Source organism: Podarcis cretensis (assembly GCF_951804945.1).
Source record: "Podarcis cretensis genome assembly, chromosome: Z".
Taxonomy (NCBI): domain Eukaryota; kingdom Metazoa; phylum Chordata; class Lepidosauria; order Squamata; family Lacertidae; genus Podarcis; species Podarcis cretensis.
In genome coordinates, this window is record NC_137184.1 from 31,734,054 (window position 1) to 31,748,463 (window position 14,410).

The window sequence follows — 14,410 nt, forward strand, 5'->3', positions numbered from 1 at the left end:
GACCCTCCAACTGTCCCTGATTTATAGAAGCTGTCCCAGTTTCTGATTGGATCCTGGAAAATCCCGCTTTTCCTTAGGATGTCCCTATTTTCACTGTAGAAATTTTGGAGGGTATGGATTTATTTGACTCCCGAGCTGTCTGAAGGCAATCCTGTAAAGGGAAGTTTTGTTAAAAAATGGGCAGCTTCCAGCACATAGTAAAACACCAAACCTTAAAAAGCTTCCCTATACAGAGCTGGTTTCAGATATCTCCTAAAGGTCTGCCTGCTGAGGGCCTGAAGGGCCCTGCCCCTTGCCTCTTCCCACCTGGCTTAGGGTGGGGCTTGACAGGCTTCACAAGGACTGCGGCTGCTGCTTAGCAAAGACGGCTCCTCTTTTAAATCGTTTTAAATTTTTATCTGTGTTGTTTTAAATGAGACCATCTTGGCTGTGAGCCCTGGAAGACCTGCACCCTCCTTGCTGGCCTTTTCCCATCTGGCCTGGGAGAGTGGAGTGCTGACTGACTCCAGCTACAAAAGCTGAGGCTGTTGAACAGATTCGTGGGCTGGCGTATTATTTATGGGGGGTTGAGAGAGTCATTGCTATTATTGATATTATTGTTGTATCTTTAGTTTTAGATCTTATGATTTACGTGGAAATTGTTTCCATTTTGTTGTGCACTTTTTGATGCGTTTCATTTATTGTTTATGACTTCTGTTATGTTTGTAATTATGTAAATCTTGTCATGTTGTAAGCCGCCTTGAGCATAGTTTCAACTATGGAAAGGCAGCATACAAATAATAATAATAAAAATGATGATGGTAATTACTCATCTCCTTGACATCTGTAATGTAAAGGCATTCCACATGGTGGGTGCCACTACCGAGAAGGCCCTCTGCCTAGTCCCCCTGGTCCACTGACCGCATGCCAATGGGCCATGACTAGGATTGCCAGACCTCCAGGTCTGACCTGGAATCTCCAGGCTTGCCTGGCCCCTTCCAAGTGGCAAGTGGCAGGCCTGAATCTCCAGGTGGGTGAGAGTGCCTTTAATAAAATAAAATAAAATTTATTAAGAAGGCTGTGCATGCAGTAAGCTTCAACTCCGCAGGAACCAGCTACAAATTCTAGCACAGATACTGGGGTGGCTCTGCCCTCCCCTCTCCCAATTAACCTCCATCTCTAGGGCCTGCTCCCATGACATCAGCAGGGGGGCATCCCCATGACATCACCAAGGGCAGTCCCTAAGTCTCAGGTTTGGCCCCTGATACATCAGGGTGTAGGACTCTCCTGGCCCGGCAACCCTTGCACTCTGTCGTCCAGTTCTAGGTCACCAGCACACTTGCCCGTGATGGTTAAAGTATGGTTACCAGATTTTTTCCCCAATAAATCCGGGGACACTTTTTTTTTGAAGCTGGGTAGCAACAAGGAGTCAGTAGTGGGGATGGTGAGGCAAAAGACCCTGGGCCCAAGCACACATGCATATTGCATAAAGGAGTAAAGCCTTTCTTTCGCACCGTGAAACATAAAAGTGAGTTTTTTAAAAAACTGGGCAATAGCACTCTGTGTGCCCGTGACTCCCGAGCCTTCCCCAATCTCCTTCCCCCTTCCCCCTTTGTTTTGACAGATATGGGGAGGCTCGGAAGTCACAGGCGGCCGGCCATTGCCCAGGAGGGGCCAGCTTGGTAGTGCAGTTGGCTCTGGCTGGCTTCAGGAGCTGATTGCTGCCATGGCGCTGAAAAATGGCGGGCGCCATGGCAGCGAGCAGTGAGCAGCTCCTGAAGCCAGCCAGAGCCAACTGCAGTCACAGGGTGGCTCCAGGATGCTGCCGCTGCCATGTTTCCAGGGGACAGATTTTCAAATCTGGGGACTGTCCCCGGGAACGTCTGGCAACCCTAGGTTAAAGCAGCAGGGGGGAGTCATTTCAGATGTATTCCCACCCACACCCCACTTTAATTGTGGATCTAGTTGGAATGTTGAGGGGGTACGGGTGGCAGCATGTCTAATTTCTCTGTTTCAGGCTTCAGCAGTAGATAGACAGCACCCAGGCTAGCTCTCTGGCCAGTTTTCTATCAGTTTTGTCAACCCCCTGTTGCCAAGGCCCGACTGGCCTCTGCTAGGATTCTGGCATTTAGTGTCCCCGGGCATTTAGTGTCCCATGCTGTAAAACACTCTTCCAGCAGAGAATAATAATAATAATAATAATAATAATAATAATAATAATAATAATAATAATAATAATTTATTTATACCCCGTACATCTGGCTGGGCTTCCCCAGGAACATTCTCTTCTGACATCCGGGCATCTTTGCATGCTGACAGGCCTTTGCAAGCACTTTTTGTGGTTATTTGCAGCGTTTATAATGGTGTTTCATGTTGTGTTGTTGTACACCGTTCTGAAATCTTTATAATATGAATCATAGAATAATATTCTATGCAGGAATATGAAGCTGTCCCATATGGGGATCGAACCTGCAACCCTGGTATTATCAGCACCATGCTCTAACCAACTGAGCTATCCAGTCCATAAAAGAACCTGAGCCTCCCATGTGACAGGTGGGAATACTAACGACTATTTTAAAAAATAAATATTTTCTCCTCCCAATCTGGCAAGCTTTAAACACTAGCAAATAATTTCCTTTTAAAGTATTTCTGCACATTTATAGGCCTGTTGCTGTGCGGTATTAGGAAAAACCTGCTCACCCAGAAATCAGAACCGTATCCATTTTTAAAACGATGGTTTGACAGGGCAATGTTCCTTTAATCCAGAGCAGCTCACAGGCAATCAACAATTTCCTTTCCATTGTCTTTCCATTGCCCTTATTTTACTGAGCAGATCATGCTGCAGATATACATCATTTGTCATAGCAGAGGCAGGCACTTCACACCCCATTAATCGCTCAGTGGTGCAGAATGCAATTTGTTCCTCCTGAGACAGGCTTGATTTGAAGCAGTATTTGGCCTTGGAACATTTGGGCATGTCTTGGAACCTGTCCAGTTACATACTTTGGAGGTGTTTTGCAATCTATTGCTTCCCCTCCCCCCCCTTTTTAAAAAAGCCCAGCCTGTCACAATACACATATATGAACACACTAAGATGCACACTAATTTTACACTTGTACTGTCACAATCATAGATTCCACGCACAGCTCTTGGGGCTACCAATAGCAGCTTTAAAACCACCTTTAATATGCTATTGGTTTTGTAATAAGTGCTGGGCACTGAGCCGACACCTACATTATCAGATATAGCAGAGTCAGCCCTGGTTAAAAGACACATAAGTAAACCCAAGTTTTTAGGACTATGCTCAACATACCGTGATGCAGATGCCAGTGGAAAAACCCACAACCAGTGTCCAGCCTTGCAGAAGCCCTGCCTGATTTCCACAATATCCACACAGAACCAGACAACCTTTATGACATCACAGCTCTCAACTATATGGGAATACTGGTTCATGACCTCGAAAGGCACTCCTGTATCTTTAACAGCAACATTCCTGGAAAGATGTACAGCACAATCCTATAAATGTCCACTTAGAAACATGGGTATTTTTAGGGGATAGTTCAGAGCACCTGAGCCCTGGGTCTTCTGCAATGGATCTCAGATCTACTGCAGCTTTCTCTCCATAGGAACCAATTCCCAGGGGCCATAGAGGCTTCGTCCCCCACAATAAAATATTTGATGGACACAAAGTTGATGGGCATTCCCATTCAAATAGTATGCATGCACTGTGTCATGTGATCAATTATGTGGGGCGGGGCTTACCTGGGTACCCACAATATTTTATTTAAGTTGGCACCCCTGTTTCCCTCCTTTCTTCTTTACACCCCCCCCCCCAGAGTTTACTTTGCTTTATAGGGAAGTTAGGCTCACTCTAATAAACAGTGATGGCAAGAGCACAGCCACACCCAGTCTTAATTTCCCACATCCAGGCATGGAAATTAATACACACAACTTTTATTCAAATTTATGTCATGGGCATGTGCCCCCCAAAATCCTTCAGGTATTTTGCAAAGTTTGATGGGTTTGATGGGACTAACTCCCAGGAAAGTGGGAGCAGTTCTGTAGCCTTATTTATTGAGTCACTATATTAATAAAATTGTCTTTCAGCTATAATGGCTCTCAGAAGCAGCTTACATTAAATACACCCACTAAAACAATTCACAATAAATAAATAGTGTTGGGCTGTGTCTAGGAAACCCTGGGCTCAGCCAGAAAATTCACTACGGGGCCTTGGGTCACTCACTCTTAGCTAACCTATCTCGGTGTTGCTTAATTTACTTGTTGGAAAGCAGAGTCATGTTCTTTAAAAAATGTCATTATCTTTAATTTTGTAGCAGCTAGGATAGCACTGACAAATGATTGGCAGCCTCTGCCCTGTTCCATTAAGGAGTGTTGTACAGTCAGCTGTTTCACCAGGTAGCAGCCAAGGCTCCAGCGGGGGCTTTGGCACTCAAAAAACCTAGCTGTTATGGATGCAAAGTATCCATTGCCACAGTCTGCTGTTCCTTCTCATATGCCCAAGGACCACTTGTGTCCTAATGATAGTACTGTGGCCCTAAAGTCAACGTCAGAGGCCCTATTCTCTGCCCTATGACCTGTTACGATCTGATTGGCTGGTAACAAGCACAGGGCCTTTTCAGTGCTGGCACCATGGTTGTAAACTCCCTCCTAGGGAAATCTGCCAAGCCACCTTTTACACATGCTGCGAAAACCATCTTATGCTTAAGCCTTATCGCCACTATGCCAGCTCTTAGATTCTCTTTTAAAACTTTTTATGCAGGTGGACTTGACGGTCACATCCACACCATACAGTTATAGCAAAGAATCATGGGAACTGTGGTTTGCCTCCTCATGGAGCTAGAATTCCCAGCACCCTGAACAAACTACAATTCCCAGGGGGCAAACTACTTTGTGGGAAACCATGTGCTTTAAATGACTGGTGTGTGTGTGTATATGACCAATGTTGTTCCTTTTCTGACTGCTTTTCTTGCTAGTACAACAAACAACGTTGGGCACAGATCTTTTGAAAGGTGGTGTGCAAATCAAGAAAAAAAATCAAATAATAAATCAAACATGTTTTGCCTCTCCAGTTATTTGAGATCCCAGGAGTTTATAGAAAATAACTATAAACTGCAGAAGGAGGCCTCCCTCACTAATTAATTATTACCTGCTATTAATGCTGACTGTGCTTGCAGCTAGGACTTTTAATGCTGGGAAAGCTCAGGAATCAGTCAAGGGAGGAAAACAAGAGGAGAAAGTACAGATCTTAACAAGACAAGTGGTCTTTAATCATGAGGTACTGTTCTCTGACTACAGATACGCGCAGGTAGAAATCTAAAAACAGAAAGGCATAAAAATGCTTGACACGCTCACATTTTGTAACAACATCCAAAAGGATCTGAAAGTGTATGTCTTCTCCTGATGGAAAACAATGGTTAAGATTGTGGAATTGGCTCTTATACAGCACAAAGAAGGAAGTGACTTGATAGGTTTATCAACTGTTCACCTTCATGCGATGGATGGTTTGAAACGGAATTAAGCAAATAACTGGAGACACCTGATTGCCCGACCGTGGAAAACAGGATGCTAGACTAGACTGACCTTTGGTATAATCCAGCAGGGCTCTTCTTCTATTCTTATGTAGCAAATTTTACTTCAGGGGTGGAGAACCTATGGCCCTCCAGATGTTGCTGGATTACAACTCCCATCATTCCTGACCATTAGCTGGAACTGATATGAATTAAAGTACAACAGCATCAGGGGTTGGGCGGGGGTGGGGGGCTATCCCTCTTCTACTGACTATATCTATTTCTGTCTATTTAGGACTCATTCACATTTTATATTTCAATGGGTTTTTATATTTTTCTCATAACACTGATGTTAGAAAATATTTCCTTATTTTACTCACCTTAATTCTATGCATGTGTGGACCAAAATAGGATGCACATAGTTCTGTGGGCCTTACTTCCAAGTAACTGTGATTAGAATTACAGCAGGCAAACCAAATAATATGGCACTGATTACATGATTGAAATTCATATGTCTGGTTTTTAAAAATTTTGAAAGCAGCCATGGGTCTCCCAGTGAAAACCAGGCTCATTATGGGACATCTCACTCTCTCAGAATCACCATTCATTCTAGGTGAGAAGTTGCCACTGGCATCATAAGAAGCTTTCATCATTGGGTGAATAAGAGCTCTTTTTTGAGGGCTGCAGCACTGCAGCGTGGAGAACCATCATTTTACCTCCTCCTCGTGTGCCATAGATCCAATCCTGATCTCCCGCCCCACACTCATAAACAACTGCTTTTTTAAACAACAACAACAACAACAACAACAACTAGACACATTAATTGCAAACACACAGTTAATATTACCTCTAGTTTAGCCCTAAGAACCACGATGCAGGTACGTATTGCAAGAAACAATATGTTTCCAGTAATCGGTGCAGAAGCATGAGCTTTACAATGATTTTTGTTTCTTATGCTACAAAAACATTATCAAAAATATATGGGTGAGAGAAATCACTTTGCTCAAATGTCACTGATATAAACTTGTTCCAGCTGGCACGGCATGGGTGGCTTGCACAAGGGCTGCTGAAAGTTCGCTGCATTGGCAAAAGTGCAGGTGCATCCAAGCTAGGCCATCTGCTGGGTGTCGCAGCCCAAAAACTCCATCCTCAGTGCAATGTGGTTATTCCAGCGGACAGGGTGTATCCTCAAATACTGAGCAAATAGTGGAGGGTCTAGGAGGTTCACCACTGGGCTGAAATGATCTTGATTTCCCTGGAAAATCTGAAAAGAATGTGGGTGGGATAATTAATTCTTCCTTCAACCTCTAAAGCTGCTTGAAAAAGTTTACAGGGGCTGGGTCAGGCCATTATAGCCACATAGCAGCCTTGGCCTCTTGTGGGACCCATTAGGTAAAGGTAAAGGACCCCTGGATGGTTATGTCCAGTCAAAAGCGACTATGGGGTTGCGGCACACATCTCACTTTTCAGGCTGAGGGAGCCGGCATTTGTCTACAGACAGCTTTCCAGGTCATGCGGCCAGCATGACTAAACCGCTTCTGGCGCAACGGAACATCGTGATGATGATGATGATAACAACAACAACAACAACAACAACAACAATAATAAATTATTTATACCCCGCCCATCTGGCTGAGTTTCCCCAGCCACTCTGGGCAGCTCCCAATCAAGTGTTAAAAACAGTACAGCGTTAAATATTAAAAACTTCCCTGAACTTAAGATGTCTTCTGAATGTCAGGTAGTTGTTTATCTCTTTGACATCTGATGGGAGGGCGTTCCACAGGGCGGGCGCCACTACCAAGAAGGCCCTGTGTCTGGTTCCCTGTAGCCTCACTTCTCGCAATGAGGGAACTGCCAGAAGGCCCTCGGCGCTGGATCTCAGTGTCTGGGCTGAACGATGGGGGTGGAGATGCTCCTTCAGGTATACAGGACCGAGGCCATTTAGGGCTTTAAAGGTCAGCACCAACACTTTGAATCATGCTCGGAAACATACTGGGAGCCAATGCAGATCTCTCAGAACTGGTGTTATGTGGTCCTGGCGGCCACTCCCAGAGCGCATGGAAACGCCATCTACCTTCCCACTGCAGCGGTACCTATCTCCTTGCATTGGCATGCTTTCGAACTGCTAGGTTGGCAGGAGCTGGGACAGAGCAACAGGAGCTCACCCCGTTGCGGAGATTCAAACCGCCAGCCTTCCAATCAGCAAGCCCAAGAGGCTCAGTGGTTTAGACCACAGTACCACCCACCCATTAATGACACCTGCCCAGGCTTCTCCTTCTAAAAAACTTTGGATGTCCAGGAGCTACCCACAACGTCTCTGATATATTGTTGGCTTACCCTGGAGAGACGGCCATCTTAATTTTCCACAATGCTTTTTTATTTTTTTTAAAGCATGTTTAGTGTGCCATATAGTTTGAGTTAAACAAGGAAATAAAATTGCCTCCCTGCCACCTACCCACCCGGAAGACATATAACATTCAAGTGAGGAAAACAAGGGAGCCTTCACTGGCTGGAATAAAGAGGCACCAGTGACACCCCAGAAGTGTAGGCCTTATTTACCTTCTCTTTCCCGCCTTGTAGGACAGAGGCCCAGTGCTTGCCATCCAGGCTGCTCGAAAGAGAAAATTCCTTCACAAACATTTTGGTGAAGGCAGACTTTGCACCTTGAGTCATCAGCCCAGTCACCCGCATGGTCTTACGAAAGTTCACCTGAAGCCACTCCGCTGAGCTGTCAACCTGCAGAAAAGACAGTGAGGCCTTCAAGTGCCTGTTGTTATGGCTGCCCTGGGACACTTCTTTAAACCTCTCTGGTTTTTCCCATTTTAACTTCAGTGCTCTTCAGCACATTGCCCAACGAAAGATAGCAGGGTCAAAGGCCTGTGTCAAAGTGGTGCGTCTTCAAGCATACAAAATACTGTACAATGTAAGTACAACACATCTTTGTGGGGAAGAAATTCAACAACTTAGGGAGCTGCTACAGAGAAGGCCCACTCCCAGGCCATGAGCCCATGAACCTTTTGAGGGTGGTGGAGCTAACTACAGGCCCCCCCTCTGCTGAGTTTAAAACTAAAGAGGATCTGTAGAGAAGGAGGCAGTCTTTCAGTAATGGTCACCTAAATTATTTAAACATTAGTGTAAGCACCTAAAATTGGACCAAAAAATTAACTGGCAACCTGTTCAGCTATTTTGAAACAGGCGTCATATGAGTTCTATAGGAAACTCCAGTCGGTAATCTGGTCACTGAATTTGGATGCTATCTTCGAGGGAAAGACCCACATAGGGTGCATTGCAGTAATCCAATTGGGAAGTAACCAAAGCATGGAATACCATAGCAAATTTGTTTCTGTCCAAAAGGTGTCATAGCTGGCAAAATACATTCCTAGTCACTTGAGCCTCCAGTGACAGTGTTGAATCCAGGAGCACCCCCAAGCTACAGACCTGCCCCTTCCAGGAGAGTGCTGCCCTGTCCAAGGCAGGACATCTCCCTGCCTCGTGGACTCAAGGACTCACAACACCTCTTTCTTTTCAGGGTTCAGCTTCAATCTACTGGCCCACATGGAGTCCATTATTGCCTCCAGGTACTAGTCTAATACCTCAACCACCTCCAGACTCTTTTGGGAGGTAGTGGACGCTTCTTCATTGGAGGTTTTTAAGCAGAGGTTGGCTGGCTACCTGTCATGCATGCTTTCGTTGAGATTCCTGCATTGCAGGGAGTTGGACAAAATGACACTCAGGATCCCTTCCAACTCTATGATTCTCCTGATTCAGATTGAAAAGAAAGGCAGAGCTGGGTGTTATCTACATATTGGTGACACCTCACTCCAAATCTCCTGATGACAGCTCCTAGCAGCTTCATATAAATGTTAAATAGCATGGGAAACATTTTTTTTTTTTTTAAAGGCCTTCACAGCTTGTGGTCGCAGCTTCTGAAGGACCACCTTCTCCCATATGTATATACCCTGAGAGATGGGCAAATATGCCCATTTTGATTTCCATATTTCAAGTCTTCACTTCTCCAAGTTTCCACATCAGTTTATGATTTTTTTAAAAATCGAAAAGTCCCCTAGAAATCAGTTTCTCCCAATATATACTTTTGTATGCACTTTGGCTAATGTACACATTTTTGCAAGAAATTTTCCCTATTATATTACATTTTGATATGCCATCATATTTAATTTTAGGCAAACTTTCCTCTAAAATAAGCATTTATGTATGCATTGTTTGGCTGGAGAACTGCATCACAAAATTCGGGAAAATGCGACTTTAGAAGGATAGCTGTTTTTCAGTAAATGTATTGGTTAACAGAGTGTGAATCAGGTAGGTTTTGTTCAAATGCATGCAAATCAAATTCCTCTCCCACCTCTGGTTTCTACAGACACACACACACACACACACACACACACACACACACACACATATTCAGGGACACCTTCCAGGCACTCAAGGAGGGCACAGAGCACAGCTGGGAAGGGAAGGAGCCGGGAGGTGGGATTTAAACAGGACTGCATTGCACATAGTCCACCACAGATAATGCTTCACACCATAATGCTTCATACCATCTCCAACTCAATGCTTTGCAACAGTCAGTTCACCCATTCACCTGCTAATCATACAATGCTGAGTAACAATTTAGAGCAGGAATGAGGAACTTGTGGCCCTCCAGATGTTGTTGGACTACAACTCCCATCATCCCTGACCACTGGCCATGCTGGCTGGAGCTGGTATGACACCAGGAGAGCCACAGGTTCACCAGCTCTGTCTTAGATCCTTCCTGCCCATGCACAAAATTACCTTTGGTCTCCAAGCATTGACTCTCCCATTCAAGTTAAGCCGGGCCAGAAAGGGGGACCAAGTGTAAAGCACATTGCTGATGTAGGAAGAAGCTGAGACCTGCTCATCGGAGATAGCATTGCTTTCCATTCCTAGTGGCATAGAGCAGCCTAGGAGAGAAAAGTGGAGAAACAACATGACCCTCACTTGCCCTCAAGAGCCCTCTCCTTCCCACCCTGCCAAGGGAGGCCCTCAGTTCCTGAAGTGGCCCTGGCATACCTTCAAGTTTGCATATACAGTGATAGATGTAAATGCTCTTTGACCATTTGCCATGCACTGACATGGTTGTAAGAAACCTTATGTTGATTTACAACACTTCCTGTGGGTTAGAAACCAAGTCCTATGATGAATGGTTGAAAGAGCTGGGCATGTTAACCCTGGACAATAAATAATTAAGGGGAGGCATGACTGATGGAGCAGACCTGTTCTCTGATGCTCCAGAGGACAGAAGGAAAACCAATGGGTGGAAACAGAAGAGAAACAGATTTCAGGTAAACATTAAGAGAAAGGGAAAGAGCTGTACAACAGTGGAACAGACCACCTCAGGAGGTGGTGAGCTCTCTTTCACTGGAGATATTTAAGCAGAGGTTGGACAGCCATCTCTCAAGGACGCTAGAGTTGCATCTTATATGGCAGATTCTTCAGTAGGCAAGGGGGGGGGGTGTGAAATAGAGGACCTCCAAGGTCCCTTCCACCTCTGCAATCCTATGGATTCTATGAATGTGAAGGATGAGAGGGCCTCACTGCCATACTGTTCAGGTCGCATCCGATGAGCTCCATGCGCAATGTGTTGCGGATGCTGAAGTGTGTCGGGTGGAGACGGATATAGCGGGCTACAATGGGAGGGTTAAAGCTGTTGTCTCTCATGCCTGCTGCATCCACGTTCCCAAAGAATATCTGCAGGCAAAGAGAGAAAAACACAGAGGTGGGAATGGAAGTTGTGATCAGGGGCTATGCAAAGCCTGCATGGAATCCACACTGGCACTGAAGTCAAGCTTCCCATATAAAAACAAAGAGAAGTTTTGGGAAGTCATGAAGTCAATAACACACACCCTTTAAAAATATTAATTTAACCGGAATAGCAAGGGAAGGGCCATAGTTCAGGAGCAGAGAACAAGCTTTTCTTACAAAAGGTCCTCAACTTAATATCTGTCATTGCTAAATATGTCTGAGAATGACCCCAAGAGAGGGGCTGCCAGTCAGTGTAGACAATATTGAGCTAAATGGACTAATGCTCTGACTCAGTGTAAGGCAGCTCTCTATATCTCACCTTTTTACTCTCTATACCTAGTTTTGAGGCATCTTACATAGGTGGTGCTAAAAAAAAATAAAAAAAAATTCTATGCCAAGATAATCCAAATTCTTTGCTAAGAAAAGTTGAATTCCTTCTAAAAGTATGCCTGTTCAGTACACTTGAATATTTCCCGTTTGGCCCAACTTATTCCAATTTTGCTAGTTGTAGAGAGGGGCAAAAAGCATTTATGTCCTGCTCCTGGTCACAGGTTTCTGAGAGAGTTCACCAGGAATTCCCTGCACATTTAAACATAGCCTATCACTACAGTCTTAAGGACTATAAACTTGGTGAGGTGTTTTGCTTTGCGTTTAAGTTAAAGCTGAGGTACTAAGGATGCTGAATCCTTCATAATAATACCACTGATGTTTGCACTTGTCTGGTACAAAGTGTAACCTGTGGAGTCTATGAAGCTCTGAGCATGGTCAAAAATACCTGGGTGCATGACAATAACTGTAGTACCTTCTACGTGTCTTCTCACAAGTAAGTTCTGCTCAGCTTAAGAGGGCTTACTCCCAGAAAAGCGACTATGAAATTGCAGTCTAAAATTGTACATTTTTAAACTGCTCAAAGGAGAGTATGCATTAACAAAATAAAGAAGTTAATATTCAATAGCTTTCTGGCATATGACTAGTCCTCACAAGTAAGTTCTGCAACTTCACGTGATTTCTTGAATGTATGAGGCACCAATTCTAAATCTAAATCCTTTTACTAGGGAGTAAGTCTACTTGACCTCAATGAGACTGACTGCTGAGTAAACATTAGATTGCACCACACATAGTGTGGGATAAGCAGCTTCATTTAATAAACATGCATAAGTCTAATTAATGCACGAATAATACCATAGAGTAAGATGTCCTGCCAGGCTTAACCAATTTTGTAACCGTAGTCTACACGAGAAACTCAGCGTGTGAGGAGGCTAACCTCTAATCTAGGAACTTTCACTACTTTGTAACTAAGCCAAGTTTTACTGCCTGTGCATTTTTTTCTTAATGCTGTTTGGGAAAGCACATGAATCTTGGGAGAGTTTGTAAGTAAACCAATTTTAACTTACCAAACATATGGCCTTTTTCTACGATGAGGAAGAGGGAAACTTTGGAAAGAAACTTTTTAAGGGGACAATTTTGGAACTCACTTTGAAGGGCATATTTTAAAAGTCTAGCAGCCTTTAATTTCTGCACTTTACTTTGCTGCACATTTTATGACTTTAAATCTCTGCTGGGATTCTCTCACCAAAGAGCACTTGCCCCAAACTTGGGTTTTGGAATCCAGGAACTCTCCTTTCTGTTATACCTATTTTTTCCTTGAACCAATACTACAACTCATTACCTTCAACTCAAAGCTTTGCAAGTCAGCTCATCCATTCTTCTGTTAATTATAAAATATTAAGCAATCAACTAGAACAGGGCTAGTGAATGTGCAGCCCTTCAGATGTTGCTGGACAACAGTTCACTTCATCCTTGACCATTGGCCATGCTGGCTGGGAGTTGGAATCTAACACCTGAAGGGCTACCAGGTCCCCTCTCTTATCAATAAGAACCTGTACTTAACTTTAGTAATAATCTGGGAAGGTCATGTACATTCACATCATTCTATGCTTTGCATTGGGTAGAGATTCCCAGGGTCAAAGGGCTTGTATTTTTTTTTACTGATTGTTTGACTTCATGCTTTCTGACAGTGCAATCCTGCATATGTCTATTCAGAAGTAAGACACACTGAATTCAATGAAGTTTGCTTCCAAGTAATTGAAGTAAGGATTACAGCATAAGTTCTGCTTCTACTTCTATTGTTCCAAAGTCCTAAATGTTAGCAAAGGCACTTAAATAAGGCAGTTGGAGTTCAGAGAGAAAAATCCTGATAACACTTTACTAAGGAAATGGAGTAAAACTGCGTATAATTTGAGGAGAAAGGTGAAACAAGTTGTTTTGTCTTTCTTATTTCAGGCATTGTACATCACAGAGGGACATTCACCTAAACATACAGAAGAGAAATCTCTCAGGACTACACAGCAAATCAGGGCACATGATACCTCAGTAAAGTTCATGCCACTCTGACTGGTTGCTAAGCAACACAAACACCACCCTTTAGGTAGCTTACACCAAAAATTGAACAAACCTGTGAGCTACATACTGAATAATCTCTGCTATTGCACTTCCAATCCAAAGTGAAAAAATACATGTTTGCTATTGTATGTGCAATGGCAAAGTCTGCATATGGGGGGGGGGGAATCAAGGTGAAATTTTGCTTTCCTTTGTGCCTTCTTCCTTTCCACTTTCTTTGCTCTCTGCTTTCTGGTTAGAGGAAGATGAGGGAGAAAAGGCACTCACCATCTTGGAGCTGGTGGCATTGCCTTTATAACACTTCCATTTCTCTCCATCATTACTGTAGAATATCTCAAACTGGGAGATGTAGAGGCTGGAGAACTTCTGCCGGGCTCCTTGTGTCTTTATCCCATGGATGATCTGTTGTCGTAGCAGGTCTACCTGGACAATAGAAAGCAGGAATTCACACCAAGTGAGACAATTGATTTTTGGAAGCTATGAGGGCCAGAGATAGCAGAGGGAGAGGGAGAGAGGTTGCTTCTCAGGGCAAATGATACTGAGCTTGAGAGAGCAAAAGCTTTGCATTCAGAAAGTTCCAGGTTCAATCCTTTACCAATGAAGGCGTGTCCATTAGGGCAAATAAGGCACTACACCATCAACTTCAGTCTCAATTCAATAAAGACTTTCTGATAGATCAGACACAAACAGTGAGGATTGGACATGTAACATCTAATTCCTTA

At 43.9% G+C, this 14,410-nt stretch overlaps 2 protein-coding genes across 6 annotated transcripts in view; both read right to left on the reverse strand.

Annotated features, from left to right (window-relative positions):
• The window catches only part of SMIM9 (small integral membrane protein 9), a 29,548-nt gene that overhangs the window by 8,798 nt on the left and 6,340 nt on the right, over positions 1-14,410 (reverse strand). The window contains exon 2 of the mRNA XM_079962363.1: positions 3,293-3,328. The gene's annotated coding sequence lies outside the window, so the exon portion shown is untranslated. The remainder of the gene's footprint in view (positions 1-3,292; positions 3,329-14,410) is intronic.
• F8 (coagulation factor VIII) overlaps positions 5,246-14,410 on the reverse strand; it is a 78,501-nt gene continuing 69,336 nt past the window's right edge. For all 5 annotated transcript variants that reach the window (XM_079962315.1, XM_079962314.1, XM_079962317.1 and 2 more), the window contains exons 22-26: positions 13,956-14,111; positions 11,090-11,234; positions 10,299-10,447; positions 8,067-8,243; positions 5,246-6,771 (exon numbers count right to left, since the gene is read on the reverse strand). In XM_079962315.1, the coding sequence (XP_079818441.1) occupies positions 6,616-6,771; positions 8,067-8,243; positions 10,299-10,447; positions 11,090-11,234; positions 13,956-14,111 (783 nt within the window). In that variant the 3' untranslated portion in view covers positions 5,246-6,615. The remainder of the gene's footprint in view (positions 6,772-8,066; positions 8,244-10,298; positions 10,448-11,089; positions 11,235-13,955; positions 14,112-14,410) is intronic.